The sequence below is a fragment of the Pagrus major genome, chromosome 8 (assembly GCF_040436345.1).
Source record: "Pagrus major chromosome 8, Pma_NU_1.0".
Classification (NCBI taxonomy): domain Eukaryota; kingdom Metazoa; phylum Chordata; class Actinopteri; order Spariformes; family Sparidae; genus Pagrus; species Pagrus major.
The window spans coordinates 29778902-29795804 of record NC_133222.1 but is presented as its reverse complement, the minus strand read 5'-3'; the positions used below and the strand labels follow the sequence as shown (position 1 = coordinate 29795804).

Here is a 16903-nt window from a genome sequence, read left to right as displayed (position 1 = left end):
ATCTAGGCTTTGCAGAAATAGCTTTCAGTAAAGTAAGCAGTTAAAACAGAACATTACAGAAATGCTTAATTTTCAGAATCAAAGGTCCCAATCGGGTATACCAAAGCAGGCATACCTTAGAGGGCCAAAACTGAAGCTCAATGATCGAACACGGCCAAAAGCAACCGCTTTTTGTGTTGTATTATATTGTTAAGATGACAAATACCAAGGATTTTTCTTACGATCAGATATCTTTTGAGGCGTACCATTCTCCCATGATCCATTGAAACCTTTGCATAAAGCATGCATGAGCTTGTGGTATAATTAAATTACAAAATGAAATAATAATAATAAAAAAACACTTGAAGTCTAAACAAGAGACCCCCAAATGGCAATTATCTCCAGAAACTAGACTTACGCATGGCAGTGCAGTAAACAGTGAGCAGCAGCAGGATTCCCAGTGTAAAGCGCTTCATGCTGTCTTCACTGTAGACTTAATGATGTCCTCCCGTCTTTGCTGTCTGAAGTTATCTGATGCGATCACTGTGTGTCTTGGTTACATATTCTCATGTTTGTACAGATAGTTTTCGGTGACAGGAAGTTTGAGGGACACCTCAGCATTAGATGTTAAATCATGCACCAACCAGCATTTCAGAAGCTGCTCTGTGCTGTAATTTTTTTCAATGTTAGAAACAGAACCAGATATCAACAGGGACATCCATTTATTTGATTGAGCTAAGAACTAACTTTAACTTAGGAGTTACTTCTGAGTTACTTCAGACTAAAATCTATTTAAAAAGACAATTCTAAAGGTATTACTGTGCCCAAAACAAAGTGCAACAAAGTCAAACAGTGTCCCCACGCACCTTTGTAATGTACGGAGGGCCCTGGTTGGAAATTTAGTTGTGATGGTTAAATTAGGGTTAGGGAATGCAATTGAGGTCTCTACAAGTATAGAATGACGGATGTGTGTGTGTCAATAAACTGCTAAATGTTGCTTACTAGGTCAAATGTTTTACCTTATTCTGTGATCATGGTCTAAATTAATGTAATATAATCATGAAATTGGATCGTAATTCTCAAATGTAACGACAAATTTACAAACAGTTTAACTGTGAAGATATTCACATTTGTAATTAAGTACATTTCCAAATGGTCTTGTAGTTTAATGGAAAAGTTTAACCTGTTATTTTTGTTTAAAGTTGCAAGTTATGTCAATGAGCTCTCTGTCTGACAGTGTGCAAACAAAAAGCAAATTGACCATAGACCATGTAAAAAAAAGATGCTTAAAAATATGTGGCCTTTAAAGATCAAATTTTAGCATTCCATTAGTAAAATATCTTGAATCAGAGGGCTGAGGGATTATAAATACAAACATCAACCACGCACACACAAAAAAACATATTGGTGTCTGACTCCTCAAGGGTAAACTACATTACAGTTCCCCTTTTTCTGCAAATGTGTGTGATGGCTGAAGTGATGGAGATATCATGATGTTCACATGATCTTATCACAGCTGTTTACAGAATGGGTTAGCAATACATCTGTGACCTATTTAGATCACATCTGTGCATGAGTTTGCAACCCCTTCATGATCATTATCTTGCAGTCGGGTGAAACAGAAAAATTACAGACCTTTTGTTATTTAAAGATGCATGTGAGATGCAACATCCAGCAGGTGGACAGTGGTGGAAAGACTACAAGAATATTCTAGCACAGTTTTACTTTTCTGATATTTTACATCATTTATACTCATCACAATACACAGTCCTTTAATGTCTGTTTATTCGTATTTCACTTATCAAACAGTGCGTACTGTATATAAAAGTGTACAAAATATGACAAAAACAGTACAGAATTTACATGCACAGACAGACATGAAAACAAAGCAAATGCATAGAAACAGGAAAAGGAGATATACAGTATAAATATTATCCAAGGTTCAAAGCTCTCCACAAAAAAGACTGTACTAACTGTGCTGAACCAGACATATTGAGAAATCTAAAAATATAGACGCTTCCCAAGTCATTATTTGCTTTTAATGTAGGTAACATTGCCTTGAAGACAACTAACTGTCTCCATGCATTCTCTCAGGCTACCTTCCTTTCCTTCCATTAGTTTGGTATTACATGAAGTTAAATATTTCTCCATGAACGGCAGGTGGCGCTGTATCATGTCATCTCCTGCATTTTGTTCTGGTTGCACTTCCGGGTTCTAATGTTTACAACTGGGAGCAGCCTTGAAGGCACAGGGCTGTTTTCTTGCCTCATGAAAACCATCTTTTTATGTTAAAAACAACATGTGCTTCAAGTGCTAGGATTGATATACTCTGACGGTAGGTCACGGCACAGGACTGCATTAGTTATAACATTAAAACAAACATTTTGACACACTCGCCAGCAAACGTAGCAGGCTCACTCAGGCTAACCAGCTAGCTAACGTTAGCTGGTTCAAATCAGCACTAGGTGGTGAACAGAAAACTGTAATGTCTAAGTTTAAATATTCCAGACGTGTTTGTGGGTTGCTTTCACCGGAAAGAATTGCAAACGATGTTGATGTGTACATAGCATATTGTGCTTATTTACTGGGCTTTGGCTAGCATAAAACTCAGCAAGGTCTTTGAATGCAACTCCAACTTCCTACTGATTTTCTTTTATCTTTATAACGTCCTGTAATATATGAAAATGAATTGGATGTAGCTGATGTAGCTATATTGCTTTTTTAAAACAGCTTTATCACTGTGGGAAAATATTTACCAAATAATAGTGGTTAATGGAAAAATGACATGCTGGTGCACAGATGGTTGTTCAAATCGTTGGTAAAATAACTTAACATTAAAAATAAGAATATATTTCTAGTTAATTTAACTGCTGAAACATGTACAGTAATTCAAAGATGATTAATTGTTTCCATAATTGTCTATAATATAAAGTAGATTATATGACGATTAACTCATCGGGACTTGGCTTACATTGTAAATCTTTACAGTGGAACGGGCAGCAAGACTCCAGTACCAGGATCAGCTGCTGACAGTCCATATTTATAGGATCAATCATGAAGAAGAAGAGCAGACGTCCAAGGTCCAACAGGACACAGACAACAGTGAGCGTCATTGAGGAGAAGAGACCGTCTGGAAACAGAGGGAGACCTCGGAAGACTGTCCCTGTAACCACAGACAGTTTCCATGATAACACTGCAGAGCACAAGAATGCTAACTTTGACTTCAGTGTGACAGCAGCTGACAACACACAGAAACATCCAGAGAGCAAGTCCAAATCTTCAGGTGAGTGCCAAACCTAATGTGTTTTCCCTTGTGTTGTTAATATAGAAAATCACACCATACCCCATTAAATTAAGTTAAAAACTGGGATTTTTTTTATCGACATTTGGCTTCCACACAAAATAATTTAAGTCTTGAGAATAATTAGGCATATTACCTTGTAATATCACCAAGATTCTGGTGGTGGTAGTACACAGTAGATTATTTCTAAAAAAGGGATCAGATGTATGCTGATTTGAAGACTATCTTAACAGTAAAATAAAAGTCTGTTGATAGAAAAACACTTATCTTTTGTTCCTCCCAGCAGGTAGACTGTCAACTGCTATTTGTCGGCTCTGCCATGGCAAGTTCTCTCCACGCAGTCTGCGACACGCCTTCAACAAGTGGCCTCAGGATTCTATTGAGATTGTTGACCATGAGTCATCCCAGTCACCCCTTTTATTCCACACGGACTTCCAGCAACTGGTTGGGGTCCAGTTGGACCGTGACCCTCGGTTATCTGAGTTTATCTGCAAGAAATGTCACGCAAAGTTCTACAAATGTCACAGCATCCTCATCAGGTTTCTGCAGAGAGTCAACATTCCACCTGTTGGAAAAGACAACCGGAAAAGCCAGTGAGTCAACATGTGACTTTAAGGTCCCATCTTATGATCATTTTCAAGTTCATACTTTTATTTTGGGTGTCTACTAGAAGATGTTTAACCCTCTGAACAGTTTTACTCCTTGATTCCACTGGGCACTTCTCTGTTACCTGCTGTGTGTGACACTGTTTTGTTCCATCCTCCACGCTGCTTTATATCCCACTGGGAGCATTTCAAAAGCAGAGCTTCATGCCTGCCTGAGATGGTAGCTCAGACTATGTTTATTTCGTAATTTTTTTCTTGATGTTTGTGCTTCTACTGTGCGTGAGTAGGCTACGTAGTTACATTTTTTTTAGTTATTTCTCTCTTATAAGTGTGTTTATTGTTAATATTTCCAAATTTGTTGTGCTATTGATCCCGACTCTGCACAGGGTGTTTTATTGCTTTGGTTCACTTCCATCAAAAATAGACTCATATTCTCTGTGGAGCAGAGCCAAGAGCTGCTTCTGAGATGCTGCAGAAATGTGCCATTGTGCAGTCAGTAGAAACACAAGTATTGTCTGGAACGATCTGCTGCGTTTCCCAAAACACAGCAGATACGGGCCCGGTGGAATCTGGGGGTCAGTGCCTGTGTCTTTAAGGCCCACTCTGAAAAGAGTCTGCTCTGATTGGTCAGTTCTAACAGGCCTGAGTAGGCACTGCCCACCATGTTGACACATCAGCTCTGCTGGTGTTTTTGTACCCATGGTTGTGCCTGGGGCGTTGCCAAGGGCTGTGACTGTAAAGTTTTGACATCACATACTCATGGAAGTCCTTACGGCCTGTTTGACAGCACAGTTTCTGAACCTGGGCTGTGTGCAATTCTCTGTGAATTAAGCACTTTGATACTTTGATACACAGTCCATACAGCACCTAGACCTGATTTATGATCAATAAAAAAAGACAGGAAATCTCCCCTTCTACAAAATGGGAGCTTAAAAGTGTGTATTTATTGCATGGTTTTCAATTGTTAAGGCAGAAAATCTACAAATACAATCAACTGTTTGTTTCTTTTTCAGGAAGAATGCAAAGTGTCCAGAGTCCTCAGTAAACCATTGCCCAAAAAGTAAAGAAAAGCCTTTCTTCTTTGCTTTTGTTTCTGTGTATAGAAATGGAATAAAAGTAAACTAAGGTAAAAAAGAAAAGTTAACTGATTGCATTACTGTTTTGTGCTGTTTTCTTTCAGCACCACCATCCCTCACCTCAGACCCTAAGTGCCTCCACAGCCTGGTGTCCTGGGCTCACCACCACGGAGAGGCCTGTCACTCCTGCCCCGACCTGAAGGAGGTGCTGGAAGGCCAGTGCTGGGGCTCTGTGAAGGCCATTTGGGGTTGTGTTGATGGCCACAGATACATCATGGACACTCAGTGCACAACTGCTGCCAACCCAGGGTACATGGTGAACCTAAGCAGTGGAGCTTTAGGGAGTGGCGATGGTGACAGAGTGATGTCAGAGGAGGAGGATCAGGAAGAGGAGGAAGATGAAGAAGAACAACCCAGTGGGAATGGAAGGACCCCAGCTGGAAGTATAAGCACTGTGGCTCAACATAGTGCACCTGCAGTCCCAGCACAGACTCAGAGATCAGCGCTGACTCACTGGACCAGTAACACTGAAGGTGAGACTGAGATCATCAGGTAGATAAGTTTCAAAATGTTTGATGTTTGAAAAGGACACAACCAATACTGCCCTTTTCTCCGTTCTGAGGATGCACACATACAAAAAATGCAGAACAACAATCTAGTTTTGCCTTATTTGGAGAATTTTTGCCAGCAACAGAGTGGTGGGTTTAAAAATCGTTCATTTGCATATACTACCAAAATTTTTGCGATGCAAAGCTGGCTGAAAATCAGTAAAGCTCTCATTTAAATGTTGTAATAGCACAGGAAAGATAATTGCTGAAAACTTACAGATTACTTTGGAAATTCTTTTAGCCATGATAGCATCATGGCTCTAGGGATGACAATCATGGTTTTGTAGGATGCAGTTTGTGGTGCTGTTGACCTGTGATGTGTTATATGTGTTCCTTCCTACATGTAAACACAACCAGTGAAGCATAGATATGCCAACAACCTGTTCTTACCCTGCAGATGCTGACACAAAGAATTCATACAGACAGTCTGTATGAATTCTTGACTCACACAGTTGTGGTTTGCCATCCTTTACAGGTCATGACAAGCCGTTGTCTCCTGCTCTGGTCCAGCTGGAGGACAGGGCTGCTGACAGTGATCTGTCTGACAGGTTGGTCAAGCTGTTCATCTCTCTCACCTGATTCTGTCTCACCGCTTGTTGTGTAACCACCCATTTGTGGGAGTCCTTAGCACCTGTAATTTGTGGGTGCTATTCAGCCTTTAAAGTGACTCGATTGGTTGAAGGCAATAACATCTACAAGAAGTGTGTGTGTGTGTGTGTGTGTGTGTGTGTGTGTGTGTGTGTGTGTGTGTGTGTGCGCGCGCGCACAGGGTTGTCTCTGAGGATGACTTTGAGGAGAGTGGAAAAGGAGGGTTATCAGACGATGAGTTGTTCGAGCCGTTCTCAGACAAGAGGTGGGTACAAATATTCTTCAGTAAACGTGGTTGTTCCCTCTGAAAAAGGAGAGAGGGAGTGAAATGACTCCTAACAGGAGCCCAGGCTCTGTGTTTGTTGACCCTTTTTATCCCTCTCCCAGAGCTCGTGAGTTGACCGTCCCCATCAAGAGAAGAGGAAGCCCGAAGGTGCCAGAGGAGCCCAAAATCAAAAAGAAACCTGGACCCAAACCCGGCTGGAAGAACAAGTTCAAACCTAAAGGGTACCCTGCTACATTTTCTTTAATACACAACCTCCACTCAGCATCATTTAATATTTAAATGTATAGTTTATCTAAAGTGTTTTTAGTCTATACTTTGTTTCAGTTCATTTTAATCAACTGTTTAAACTAAACTTTGTATAGCATACATGTACTTGAACAAACTACTGTTGTGTTTCCAGAGAGGAGCTTCCCAATATCTACAAGTGTCCGTATCAGGGCTGTACAGCCGTCTATAGAGCTCCTGATGGTTTAAAGGTGAGAATTCAAAGAATCTGACAGCATGTCACTGTTATTTAAGTGATAAATGTTTAGTAGTTGGATAAATAGTAATTTTTACTTTAACGTATCATTATGAAGTGAATATTGATTGCACACTCATATGGTGTATAAGAAACATATATAGCAGTATTAATATTCATGTTATTGTTAATGTATAAATGTAAATCATTTAATCTACATTTTGACAAAGAATATGTGACATTACGTAATAAGACAAGAAGTCCTTTTTAATTCACCCCTACACAAGACAGTTGTTGTCCACCTTACTACTCCAGAATTAAACCAGTTTGTGAGTATGTTCTGCCTTTGACTGTATAAGTGACTGGTTTTCTTATTGGCTGGATTTTTAGAAGCACATCAAGGAGCATCATGAGGAGATGAGGGAGAGACCGTGTCCTCATCCTGGCTGCAACAAGGTGTTCATGATCGACCGCTACCTGCAGCGACATGTCAAGCTAATACATACAGGTGAGGTCTACAGAAAGATTTCTGTCTGCTTTTAGACAGTGTTTTCCCCCCTGACGCCAGTAGAACAAAACCAGTTAAGGTTTAGGGCTATATGATTCACACTGATTGCACTTCAACTAGCCCTGGGTTACATGTCCATTGGAACATGTGACTTATGTTTACATTCCACCTCAGAACCTTCGGTGGAGTACTTAATATGACAACGATGAAACAGATGGCTCACCCCCTAAACTATCTTTGTGATGCAGGCTCCAGTGTGGCAGGAAAAATCATCCAGTACTGCACAGGATGTGTTGTCTTCATATTGGTAGGAGCAGCTGAGGGGAAAAAAAACAAAGGAAAAAAGAATCTGACTTTTCCATGTTTAAATATTTCCCCCAAAATCTGCCATGCCACCAACAGTGTTTACTCAGTGGGCCATCTCATCTACATCATATTACCATCTCTAGTTGTTTTTGCTTTACTGGTGAAATGAGTTTGAATCATCAAAGTCTAAACTTTGTCTTGAATTTGAGGGACATGCTATGTTAGAGACTGTTCTAGAAACAGACCATCAGTTAAATTAAGTAGACATGAATTTAAGTGTTTGTGTATTTTAACTTGTACTTTTGTTTCCAGAGGAGAGGAACTACATTTGTGACCAGTGCGGCCAAACCTTCAAACAGAGGAAACACCTTTCCGTTCACCAGATGAGACATTCAGGGGCCAAGCCTCTACAGTAAGTACTGATGATGGCATTTGTCACTTTAAAACTTCTGTAGCTTTCGAGGGATAACTCAGAAGTCAGTTGTTTTTTTCTAGTTTGAAAATCATAAGAAAAGTTACGAGACAGGCTGTAGATGCTATTGTGTTCCTTCCCTTTTAGATGTGAGGTTTGTGGCTTCCAGTGTCGCCAGCGAGCGTCACTAAAGTACCACATGACCAAACACAAGGCGGAGGCTGATTTGGAATTTGCTTGCCTGCTGTGCGGGAAACGTTTCGAGAAGGCCCACAACCTGAACGTCCACATGTCAATGGTCCACCCGCTGACTCAGACCGAGGTTCAGAGAGGCAGCAGTCAGCAGCAGCAGCAGCCGCTCTTCTCCGACCTGCACACCATCACTCTGACCGGGGAGGTGGTTCAGCAAGACCAGGACAGGTGACGGCAGGGGGTCCAGGGCGGCTGCGTGGGTATATAAACTTGTGACAGGGACCAGTTCTGACCACCTGTACTGAAGTTTTCATTTTTTTCACATTCATGGACTTGGGCCTGCTGCATGGCTGCTGCATTTATCTTAGTTTTCCACCAACAAAACAGTTTTAGCTCAGCTTTTGTGTCATAGCATCAAAGTCAAACTATTGCCTTTAACATGAAATGACCTCTTGGTTAACAATTGATGAAAATTGTTGATAATTTCTGCCTTACGCCAGGTTCAGACAGGACGCCGAAGCGCCGCGCTCGGAAATTCTCGCGCGAGCCACGGCCCTTCTGTTCACACAGGGACACGAATTTCTCCGCGTAGGTTGGCAAGCGGCTCTGCTCCTCAGCTGTTCTGTAATCACACTAGGAGCTGTTTTTTCACCATAGGAAAGTAAAGCGCCGCTTCCAATGTGAACGACACAATTGGTTAACATGGGCGCCGAAACGAAAATGGCTCCGCTCCTCGGCGCTTCGCAGCTAATCGCGGCGCTTCGGCGTCCTGTCTGAACCTACGGACAGCTCTTTTTTGAATATCACTCTTCATTCCAGAATTCATACATTTCATCATCAGGACATCTTCTGACCATGTATACCACAAGTCTAGGGTTGATCTTGTTTTTAAGGAAGCAGCAGTTTTTCCTTCACATGTACTGTAACATTGACAAACGCTGGCGTGAAACCTCTTCCTATAGTTTGTGACAGTAAAATAGGTTTACAGGTTCTGTCTTAAGGCAGAAAAAAATGTCCTGGATTTTAAGGTTGTAATCCTTAAGTTTTCAGTTCGGTTTGATTTTGCGGCACCCATGGTTACTGTGACAACAGCAGTTAATACTACTACTTGGGTAGCTACTGTGACAGACAGAACAGAGGAGCATCTGCAGTATGTGTTTATAGTGCATACAAACGGTATGTAGCACCTAGCAGCTCACCATGGCTGCTCCTGACTCTGACATTACTCCCTGCATTTTTAAAAATGATCTATAAGGTGAAGAATCTTCTTTAAAGGGGCAACATGTAAGATATGGCCAGAGTTCCAGTTTAAAACATTCACAGAAACATCAACAGAGTGTGAAGAAATAACAGTATTGAAGCTATGCCAAAGACGTCTATGTACTGTGTTGCAGAGATGTCTACTGAAGTAAGCATGCTAACCACCTCACCCCGGCCTGTCCCATAATGTCTCATAATACCACTTTGTACCTCAAGAGGTGAGTCTGATAGCCCCCATAGTTTAAGCTAGGAGATGTTAAAGTGGCAAGTTTATAACCTAGTCTCATAAGTTCACAAAATTAACTCAAGAAAGGAGATATTTTGACACCTATTTTCATTACTTCTAAAAAGATAACCATAAACAAGTTTCTCTCTTTTACTGCACCAAGACAAGCTTATTTGTCTCATTAACTCATCATACACTTCATTCAAACTCAATATCAATGAATGAAACTCACCAAAACAGTCTTGGTTCGCCTTTCCACAATCACCTCTGGTTTGGTCAAAATAAATCCCTTGTTCACTGAATAAGATGTGAAAATATTTTGGTTTTACATGCCCTTTTTGCCTGTTCTAGCTGCCTAACTTTCTCTCACTCATCTGCAGTGTCTTCTTGTCCTCAGAGTCATAGTCCTCGTTAGAGTCAGTGTAAATCACCTCTGTATTGTATCCCGTTTTTAGACTTTTGAGCTACCTTTGATTTCTGGCCATTTCTTACAAATTAAATCTTTAAAGTGAAGCAGCAACAGTATATTATGTTGGGCTGCATTAGCAGTAACTAGATAATAGTGTGAGTGTCTCTGGAGGAAATGGATCTATACAGACAATTTTATCGAAGTACACATGCATAACCCATATAAATGAAGCTGTTAGTCGTATAATGTCATATTCTCGTTACATAAATATATGTAAAGCACTTGTATGTGCTGTGTAAGCTCCTCACAGTGCAAAAAGTTGTGCAGAATGATTTCAAGAACATTCACATCAGTTTTATTAGGTCACTGTTTTTATTAAGTTATTACAATACTAAGTACTCTTTTTTAAGAGTTAATTGTAAAGATGTAGATCAGTTGTACATGTGTATAATAAAGTCCTGTGTGCACTGTGTACAAATATACATGTAAATAAACTTTTTTGTACAAAGCTGAGTATGAACATTTTTTTAAACACTGCTAAGCTCTGAACAGAAGGGATTTTGATAAATATTACAAAAGGGACATGTTTGTGTTGGATAACATCAGAACAAAGTACCAAGTACCAGCTGTATAGTTAAAGACACGTCAAAAACTCTGCAATAAAGTAGGTTCACTTTAGACAGCTTCTCTGCCAGAACGTTAGTCGACAGTTGTTCAGAGGAAGTCCATCTCTGGGCTGAGGCTGTGAGGGTCCAGGAGCACAGAGAGAGCGGCTGCCACTTCTGGGTCCAGGTCTGCACACTGAGACTCCAGCTAGAGCAGGAAACCCACCAGCAGACAGACCAGACAGGGACAAGGGACAGACAAGGAGGGATAAAGACAAGATAAGATAGGTGAATATTGCCAATTTAAGATCTGTATAAAAAGTATGTGTTTGTTGGTTACCGGTGTGAGTTGGCTGGAGGACAGAGCAGCTGGAGGCGTTTGTGAGATCACTCTCAGAAGAAACTGCTTGGCGTTGCTCAGTATTTGGAAAGGCTCCATCTGACAAAACAATTCATAGATTAGACATCAGGACAATGTCAATGGTTAGAGTTACACTGTCATCACTCTGATATAATCCGTCTATGAGGCTCAGTCACCTGATTGTCAAAGCATTCAGTGCTTGGTCTCAGTCTGTGTCCTTCTAGGAAAAGCTGCATCAGACTGATGTAGCAGAGGACAGCAGTATGGAGGAACCCTGGACAACACACAGCTCTCTGCTGCAGCTCAGCACTCTGCTGGAGTAACAGGCTGAACAAACACAGACACAGTGTAATAAAACAAAAGTTTAAATCTATTTGCTGAATGATGGTCTAACTACAGCTAGTATACAGGGACTAAGGGTGGAAATGTGATGCTCCTAAAAATGCGAAAAAAAACTAACCTGTAAAAGGCCCAAGGCATCAGTTGAATAAACTCATCTGATGTTACCATGGCAATCGACTGGTAGACACTTTGCTCTAGAGTTGGGGAAAAAAAGATACATCACACTAATTTAACAATGCAGAAATATACTGATGGGAAAATGGTACGGTAATACTATCTGCCAAATAGTGACTACTTGGCTAAACTGGCAACAAAGTAGCTGAGATGTGATTATAGAAGATACACACTGTACCGTTTGATTTAAAGATGAGCAGCCAGTCAACGGAGTCCACCAACACACACAGAAGGTCTGTGCATAAAGTCCTGGTTTTCTGATAGCTCTTCTCCTACACACATAATCATACAGAAAATAAGTGTTTTTAAAGGATTAACTACCATTGGGGAGACATTTTGGGGAAATAATGAGGACGAACAATAACAGACCATACATTTTTATGGTCTTTTCTTTTTTTTAAGTGTAACCCCAGCTCTGAACTACTGCTCACTGTTTTAATTTTCATAGACAAGCTGCACACCATTTACAAGTGGTCGTATACTTGGGTTCATTTGTGTCACATTGTTTATGTGCTTTGTTCAAAGCTTAAACTATAAAAAAGTAAGGTGGAGTTGGCCTGAGGGACTGTGTTCAGCCTAGACTCATGTCAAACCATTGCATTCTCTTGAAATAGTTCAACATTTCTGGAAATTTGCTGATTAGACTTCTTTCTGAGAGATAGATGAGATGATTGATACCACTCTCATAGCTATACACTAAATATAGATCAAATAAAATGAAGCAATACAAATACAACAAGGTCAGCAGTACACTCCAAATACTTCCATCAAAATTTTTGAGCATGGTCCTTCCTGTTATTTCTAAATAGGGTGGTTGTCTCCAGGCTTAATATTGTGTCATAAAGAGGTGCTACATAAACACATTAGTCAGACCTTGTACAGTATGTGAGAGTGCATGCTGCTTATTAGGGTTGTCAACCTGAGGTAGGCCTCAAAGACTTACCTGTCACTATAACTTGATTTAAATCCCATCTGCTTCACTACATCTACCCTACATCTGAACACAACCTGTGGATGAATTGGGACAGTGCGAGGTTAATTACCTGAGGATACAGCAGCGCTAACAGATAGTCGTTTACACACAGGAAAAGCAGAAAAACCAGCACCTGGAAGAAGAAAAGAGACAGCAGCAGGTAAACATGTGCAATGTGGAAAACACAAAAAGCAAGTGTGGGCGGCTGGTCGCTGGTTTGAATCCCAGGCTCCCCCAGCTGCATGTCAAAGTGTCCTTGAGCAAGATACTGAACCCCAAATTGCTCCTGATGAGCAGTTGGCACCTTGCATGGAGGCCACTGCCATCAGTGTATGAATGTGCGTGTGAATGGGTGAATGTGACAAGTGTTGTGAAGTGCTTTGAGCGGTCAGTAGACTGGAAAAGCGCTATAAAAATGCAAGTCCATTTAAGTGCATGTTAAAATTAAATTATCTACATTTGAAATGTGCATTTTTAAAGAGCAGAAGCACTTAAGAGGCCTAGAGGTTAGAAGTCTCATATACAGTACAAAGGCTTGAAATGGCCCACTAATATTAATTAGCACATATCATGTTTATTTTTATTTATGACCAGGGATGATGAACAAGACTATTATTTTTGGAGCTGAGTTTACCTACCAATACTGGCTGCCATTACCTATATGACAAGAATTCAACATTGTACATCTTGGTAGTATCATACCAGCTGTGACTTACTGTATATAAAGATGAATGGAATGAATATAACAAAGTTCTTTACTCTCACCTGTCTGTGCTGTGTGCCCCTCTCTGCTCGCAGCACATTAAGGGCAGCACTGAAGTCCTGGTTGTTGCACCCTCTGCCCCGCCAGGCATGGTGCAGACTAGCAGCCAACAGCAGAGCTGACGCTGCAGGCACTGGTGACAATGACCGACCCTTCTCTAAACTGAACACAGGACAGAATTAACTATAAATTACCGCCTGGTGGTTGTATGCCTCTGTGAACCAGTCAAGTTGTACTTTATATCCATGTATGTTCTGACTCATATAATATATGTAGTGATGACTTCGAATTTAATAAAAGGGTATTAAATGTAGTTCTTGGTGAAATGGAAGTAATCACTATATTGACATGTATGATTCCAGAAAATAATTTCCAGTGAGAAACCTGCTGACTCTCTCACAGTTTGTATGTGTTCACATTTGGTCAATAAAGCTACTTCTGATAGAACATGAAGAAGCTACAAATTGAAACTTGGATGCTGCACACACATGTTCAACCCGGCAGCACAGAAGATCTTTACAGTCACCGCAGTTTCAAGGTGGGCCCTCAAGATTAGTGTCATCAATTCAGTATCTGACCAAATGGGAAATATGTTCACAATCTCCCGTTCATTTTATCCAACTAAAAATATTGTCATAATTAGTGTACAGATTTTTTGGTTGTGGCCAAAAATGTGTTTTGTGAGGTCACAGCCGCGCCGACCTGACTGTTAAATACTGATCAGTTCATCCGTCAGTCCAAGTGAATTGTTTATGCCAAATTTAAAGAAATTCCCTCAAGCATTCCTGAGATATTGCGTTAAAAAATGGGCCAGACGAATGGACAGACAACTTCATAAAATCATTTGAAAATCACCTTAATATGAGCCAGGAGAAACAATTGACACACAAACCACTACCAAACAGACAAAACTGACACTCTAATTGATTTCTCTCATTATGCAATCTGTATCTAACTTATAAACCCCCTTTCTTTTACTTATTTGTTTTTCTTTCATTCTTCTCTTCATATTGAAACCGACTTCAAGCACCTTCCTGTACAACTCCAGGGACTATGAGGTATAGACAAAGCTTTGGGGGCGACTGGGAAAAGAATGTACGATACACAACTCTATCATAATGTGCTTTTTAAACTTGTCATATATGTTGTGCACTCAAGACTCACAATTTTCCTGCACGTTTTTTTTTGTGACTTGTTTAAAATTCAATAAAGATATTCTTGAGAAAAAACACTGGCACTGTAAGAGAAGCCAAAAGATCCAGAGGAGACTACATTCTACCTATTCTTTTGATTCCTTACACTAAAGGATGGCGTGAAGTGGATCAGTGATTCAGAGGTGGTGGTTATAAAAATGTGGTTTTACCTGCAGGCCCATGTCTGACAGTCAGTGAGCAGCTGCAGCTGCTCTGGTGGAGGCTCTCCATCACTTAGACGATGCCAGAGTGACAACATTACTGGAGAAAGGCGCTCCCACCAGTGCTAAACACACACACGCAAACACACACACACACACAATGTCATAGTGTAAATTAATCCTAAGCCTACAAAACAAAAACATTTATAGGTTAGCATTAGTACTGATTTCACGAACTCAGGGAAAATAACTAATATAAAATAACTAAATGCAGGACCATTTTTACTCATGTTACATCTGTCTCACCAAGTCATATAAGTCGTGAATTTAACCTACAATTAAATAAATCGTAGTTTTTATTTTTCAAGAATCTTCAAGAATGACTGTTTATAACAACACACATAAAGGCAGACTGCTGCATTAGAATCCAGAAAGTGATAATGCAGTTCATTAGCTGTATGGAGAACAAACAGTACCACTGTGGAGACCAGGAGCAGAGGACAGCGTAGACTGATCTGAGACCAGGCTTTGTTGACTTCTTCTGCTGCACGTCCACAGCGTACACTGGCACATAACACACCCTGGACAGGAAACACAGACAGCAGACTTACTCTCCCAGGAGCTCGTGGACATACAGTAAGAAATGTACCTTAGCTGTGATTTCTCTTCAGACTTTGGTAAAGTGATTCTCACTTTCAGGACGTGTGCTGTTAGATGGCAGGACAGCAAGCCGGCTGGAGAACACACCTTCCTCTAATGCATGAACAGAAGTGACCGGCATTAAGTCAGTTTTACTAAAGAGAAAGAAATGTACTAAAACCTGACAGGAACAAGAGCTCAGCAGCTTACCTGATGATGGTTGACATGTTTTATCAGATTGTTACACTCCAGAGTCCTCCTCCCTCCTTCAGTCTTTACTTTAATGAACAACACCGCTGGGAGAGCCAGCAGTACTCTGTGACACATACAAAGAGCTTTTAGTGGCTGTACATCAATAATAGATATGATCTGTATGACATATTTGTGTGCGCACCTGTTCCATGTGTTCAGAGTGAGTTGCAGGCTGAGCTCGGTGCTGATGCTCGGTGAAGCTGAGGTCACTGTGGAGGAGCATCTCTCAGACACAAACTCAAACAGGAAGTCAGCCACATCTGCTCTGCTTCTACAGCTGCCACAGAGGTCAGTCACTTCCATCTCATAGATAAGCTCCTACACAAACAATGATTAAACACCACCTTCACAAGTGCATCTTTTTACCTTTGCACTATGAATGTTAAAGGAAAAGTTCACCCAAAAATGAAAATTTTGTAGTCTACTCACTCTCCACCCTTGTTATTTACACTTTTAATGAGCAATAGAGCTTGTGCAATGTGCACTTCAGATGGGGTGCGTGCTAATGTTCTTAGCTCAGCAGCTACCCTGAAGATTTCAGCTTCAAAATGTTATTTACAACGTGTTTTTAAATCAATTTGGATCACAGTGAACACGCTGTATGGAGAAGTTTCTGTTTGAGTTTTTGTTTTTATTAAATTGATTTTAAAAAGGTTTTGAAACAACTCCCCATCTACTTCAGTTGTTTGGGGAAACACTGCAACGCTGTTTTGCTGTGAAGCTCATGAAATGTTCTTTGGACTACGAAATGTCAACCGACTTTCCATCAGCATGGCGTTGAGAAGATAATGATGGAAATGTATATGTTTGGGTGAACTGTGCCTTTAAGAACCACACTATTTCATTTATAAACTGGTTTTACTTGACCTGAAGTCACACACATATGTAGTGTACACACCTGTAGTCTGGACAGGATGTCCGGCAGACAGGTTCCTTTTTCTGAGACGCTGTGACCTAACTGTTCCAGGCTCTGTTTGCTGTTGACAGAAAATGAACAGAAGAGTTACACTTTTACTAAAGTCCTGGAAGTTATAGCAACTAGAGGGGATAAAGACGATAAAATGCGTGAACAGGCAAACAAATGAAAAGCACCATTACCTTGAATAAAATGATAGGTTTCTCTGGGTTTACATTTGAGTGCGAGTGCACAGTTCAACAAAATTTATAACCAAGGTCTAGTTGTTTTTAGTAATTTGAGTGTGGAAATGTTACATATTATATCCT

General features: G+C 40.5%; 2 protein-coding genes across 3 annotated transcripts in view; one reads left to right on the top strand and one right to left on the bottom strand.

The window, feature by feature from the left end:
• The first annotated feature begins 2225 nt into the window (after positions 1–2225).
• znf276 (zinc finger protein 276) lies at positions 2226–10724 on the top strand. Of its 2 annotated transcripts, none has more exons than XM_073472369.1 (12): positions 2226–2314; positions 2968–3262; positions 3567–3873; positions 4899–4945; positions 5066–5494; positions 6045–6117; positions 6339–6422; positions 6545–6664; positions 6844–6919; positions 7294–7411; positions 8030–8129; positions 8277–10724. In XM_073472369.1, exons 2-12 carry the CDS (start codon positions 3034–3036, stop codon positions 8551–8553), a joined length of 1860 nt encoding a protein of 619 aa, XP_073328470.1. In that variant the 5' UTR covers positions 2226–2314; positions 2968–3033; the 3' UTR covers positions 8554–10724. The 2 variants fall into 2 exon arrangements, with proteins under 2 accessions (XP_073328470.1, XP_073328469.1); XM_073472368.1 differs by having other exon boundaries at positions 3564–3873.
• LOC141001327 (Fanconi anemia group A protein) overlaps positions 10304–16903 on the bottom strand; it is a 25171-nt gene continuing 18571 nt past the window's right edge. The window contains exons 30-42 of the mRNA XM_073472367.1: positions 16578–16656; positions 15822–15997; positions 15638–15743; positions 15482–15541; positions 15265–15369; positions 14798–14913; positions 13437–13596; positions 12742–12804; positions 11877–11970; positions 11643–11718; positions 11359–11509; positions 11162–11260; positions 10304–11029 (exon numbers count right to left, since the gene is read on the bottom strand). Of these exons, the coding sequence (XP_073328468.1) occupies positions 10931–11029; positions 11162–11260; positions 11359–11509; positions 11643–11718; positions 11877–11970; positions 12742–12804; positions 13437–13596; positions 14798–14913; positions 15265–15369; positions 15482–15541; positions 15638–15743; positions 15822–15997; positions 16578–16656 (1384 nt within the window). The 3' untranslated portion in view covers positions 10304–10930. The remainder of the gene's footprint in view (positions 11030–11161; positions 11261–11358; positions 11510–11642; positions 11719–11876; positions 11971–12741; positions 12805–13436; positions 13597–14797; positions 14914–15264; positions 15370–15481; positions 15542–15637; positions 15744–15821; positions 15998–16577; positions 16657–16903) is intronic.

Excerpts from the sequence above, each read along its gene's own strand:
- znf276 (XM_073472368.1), top strand. The coding sequence starts at position 3,034 with ATGAAGAAGAAGAGCAGACGTCCAAGGTCCAACAGGACACAGACAACA. Across the intron at positions 4,946-5,065 it reads AGTAAACCATTGCCCAAAAA|CACCACCATCCCTCACCTCA; the intron begins GTAAAGAAAAGC and ends GTTTTCTTTCAG. Across the intron at positions 6,920-7,293 it reads GAGCTCCTGATGGTTTAAAG|AAGCACATCAAGGAGCATCA; the intron begins GTGAGAATTCAA and ends CTGGATTTTTAG.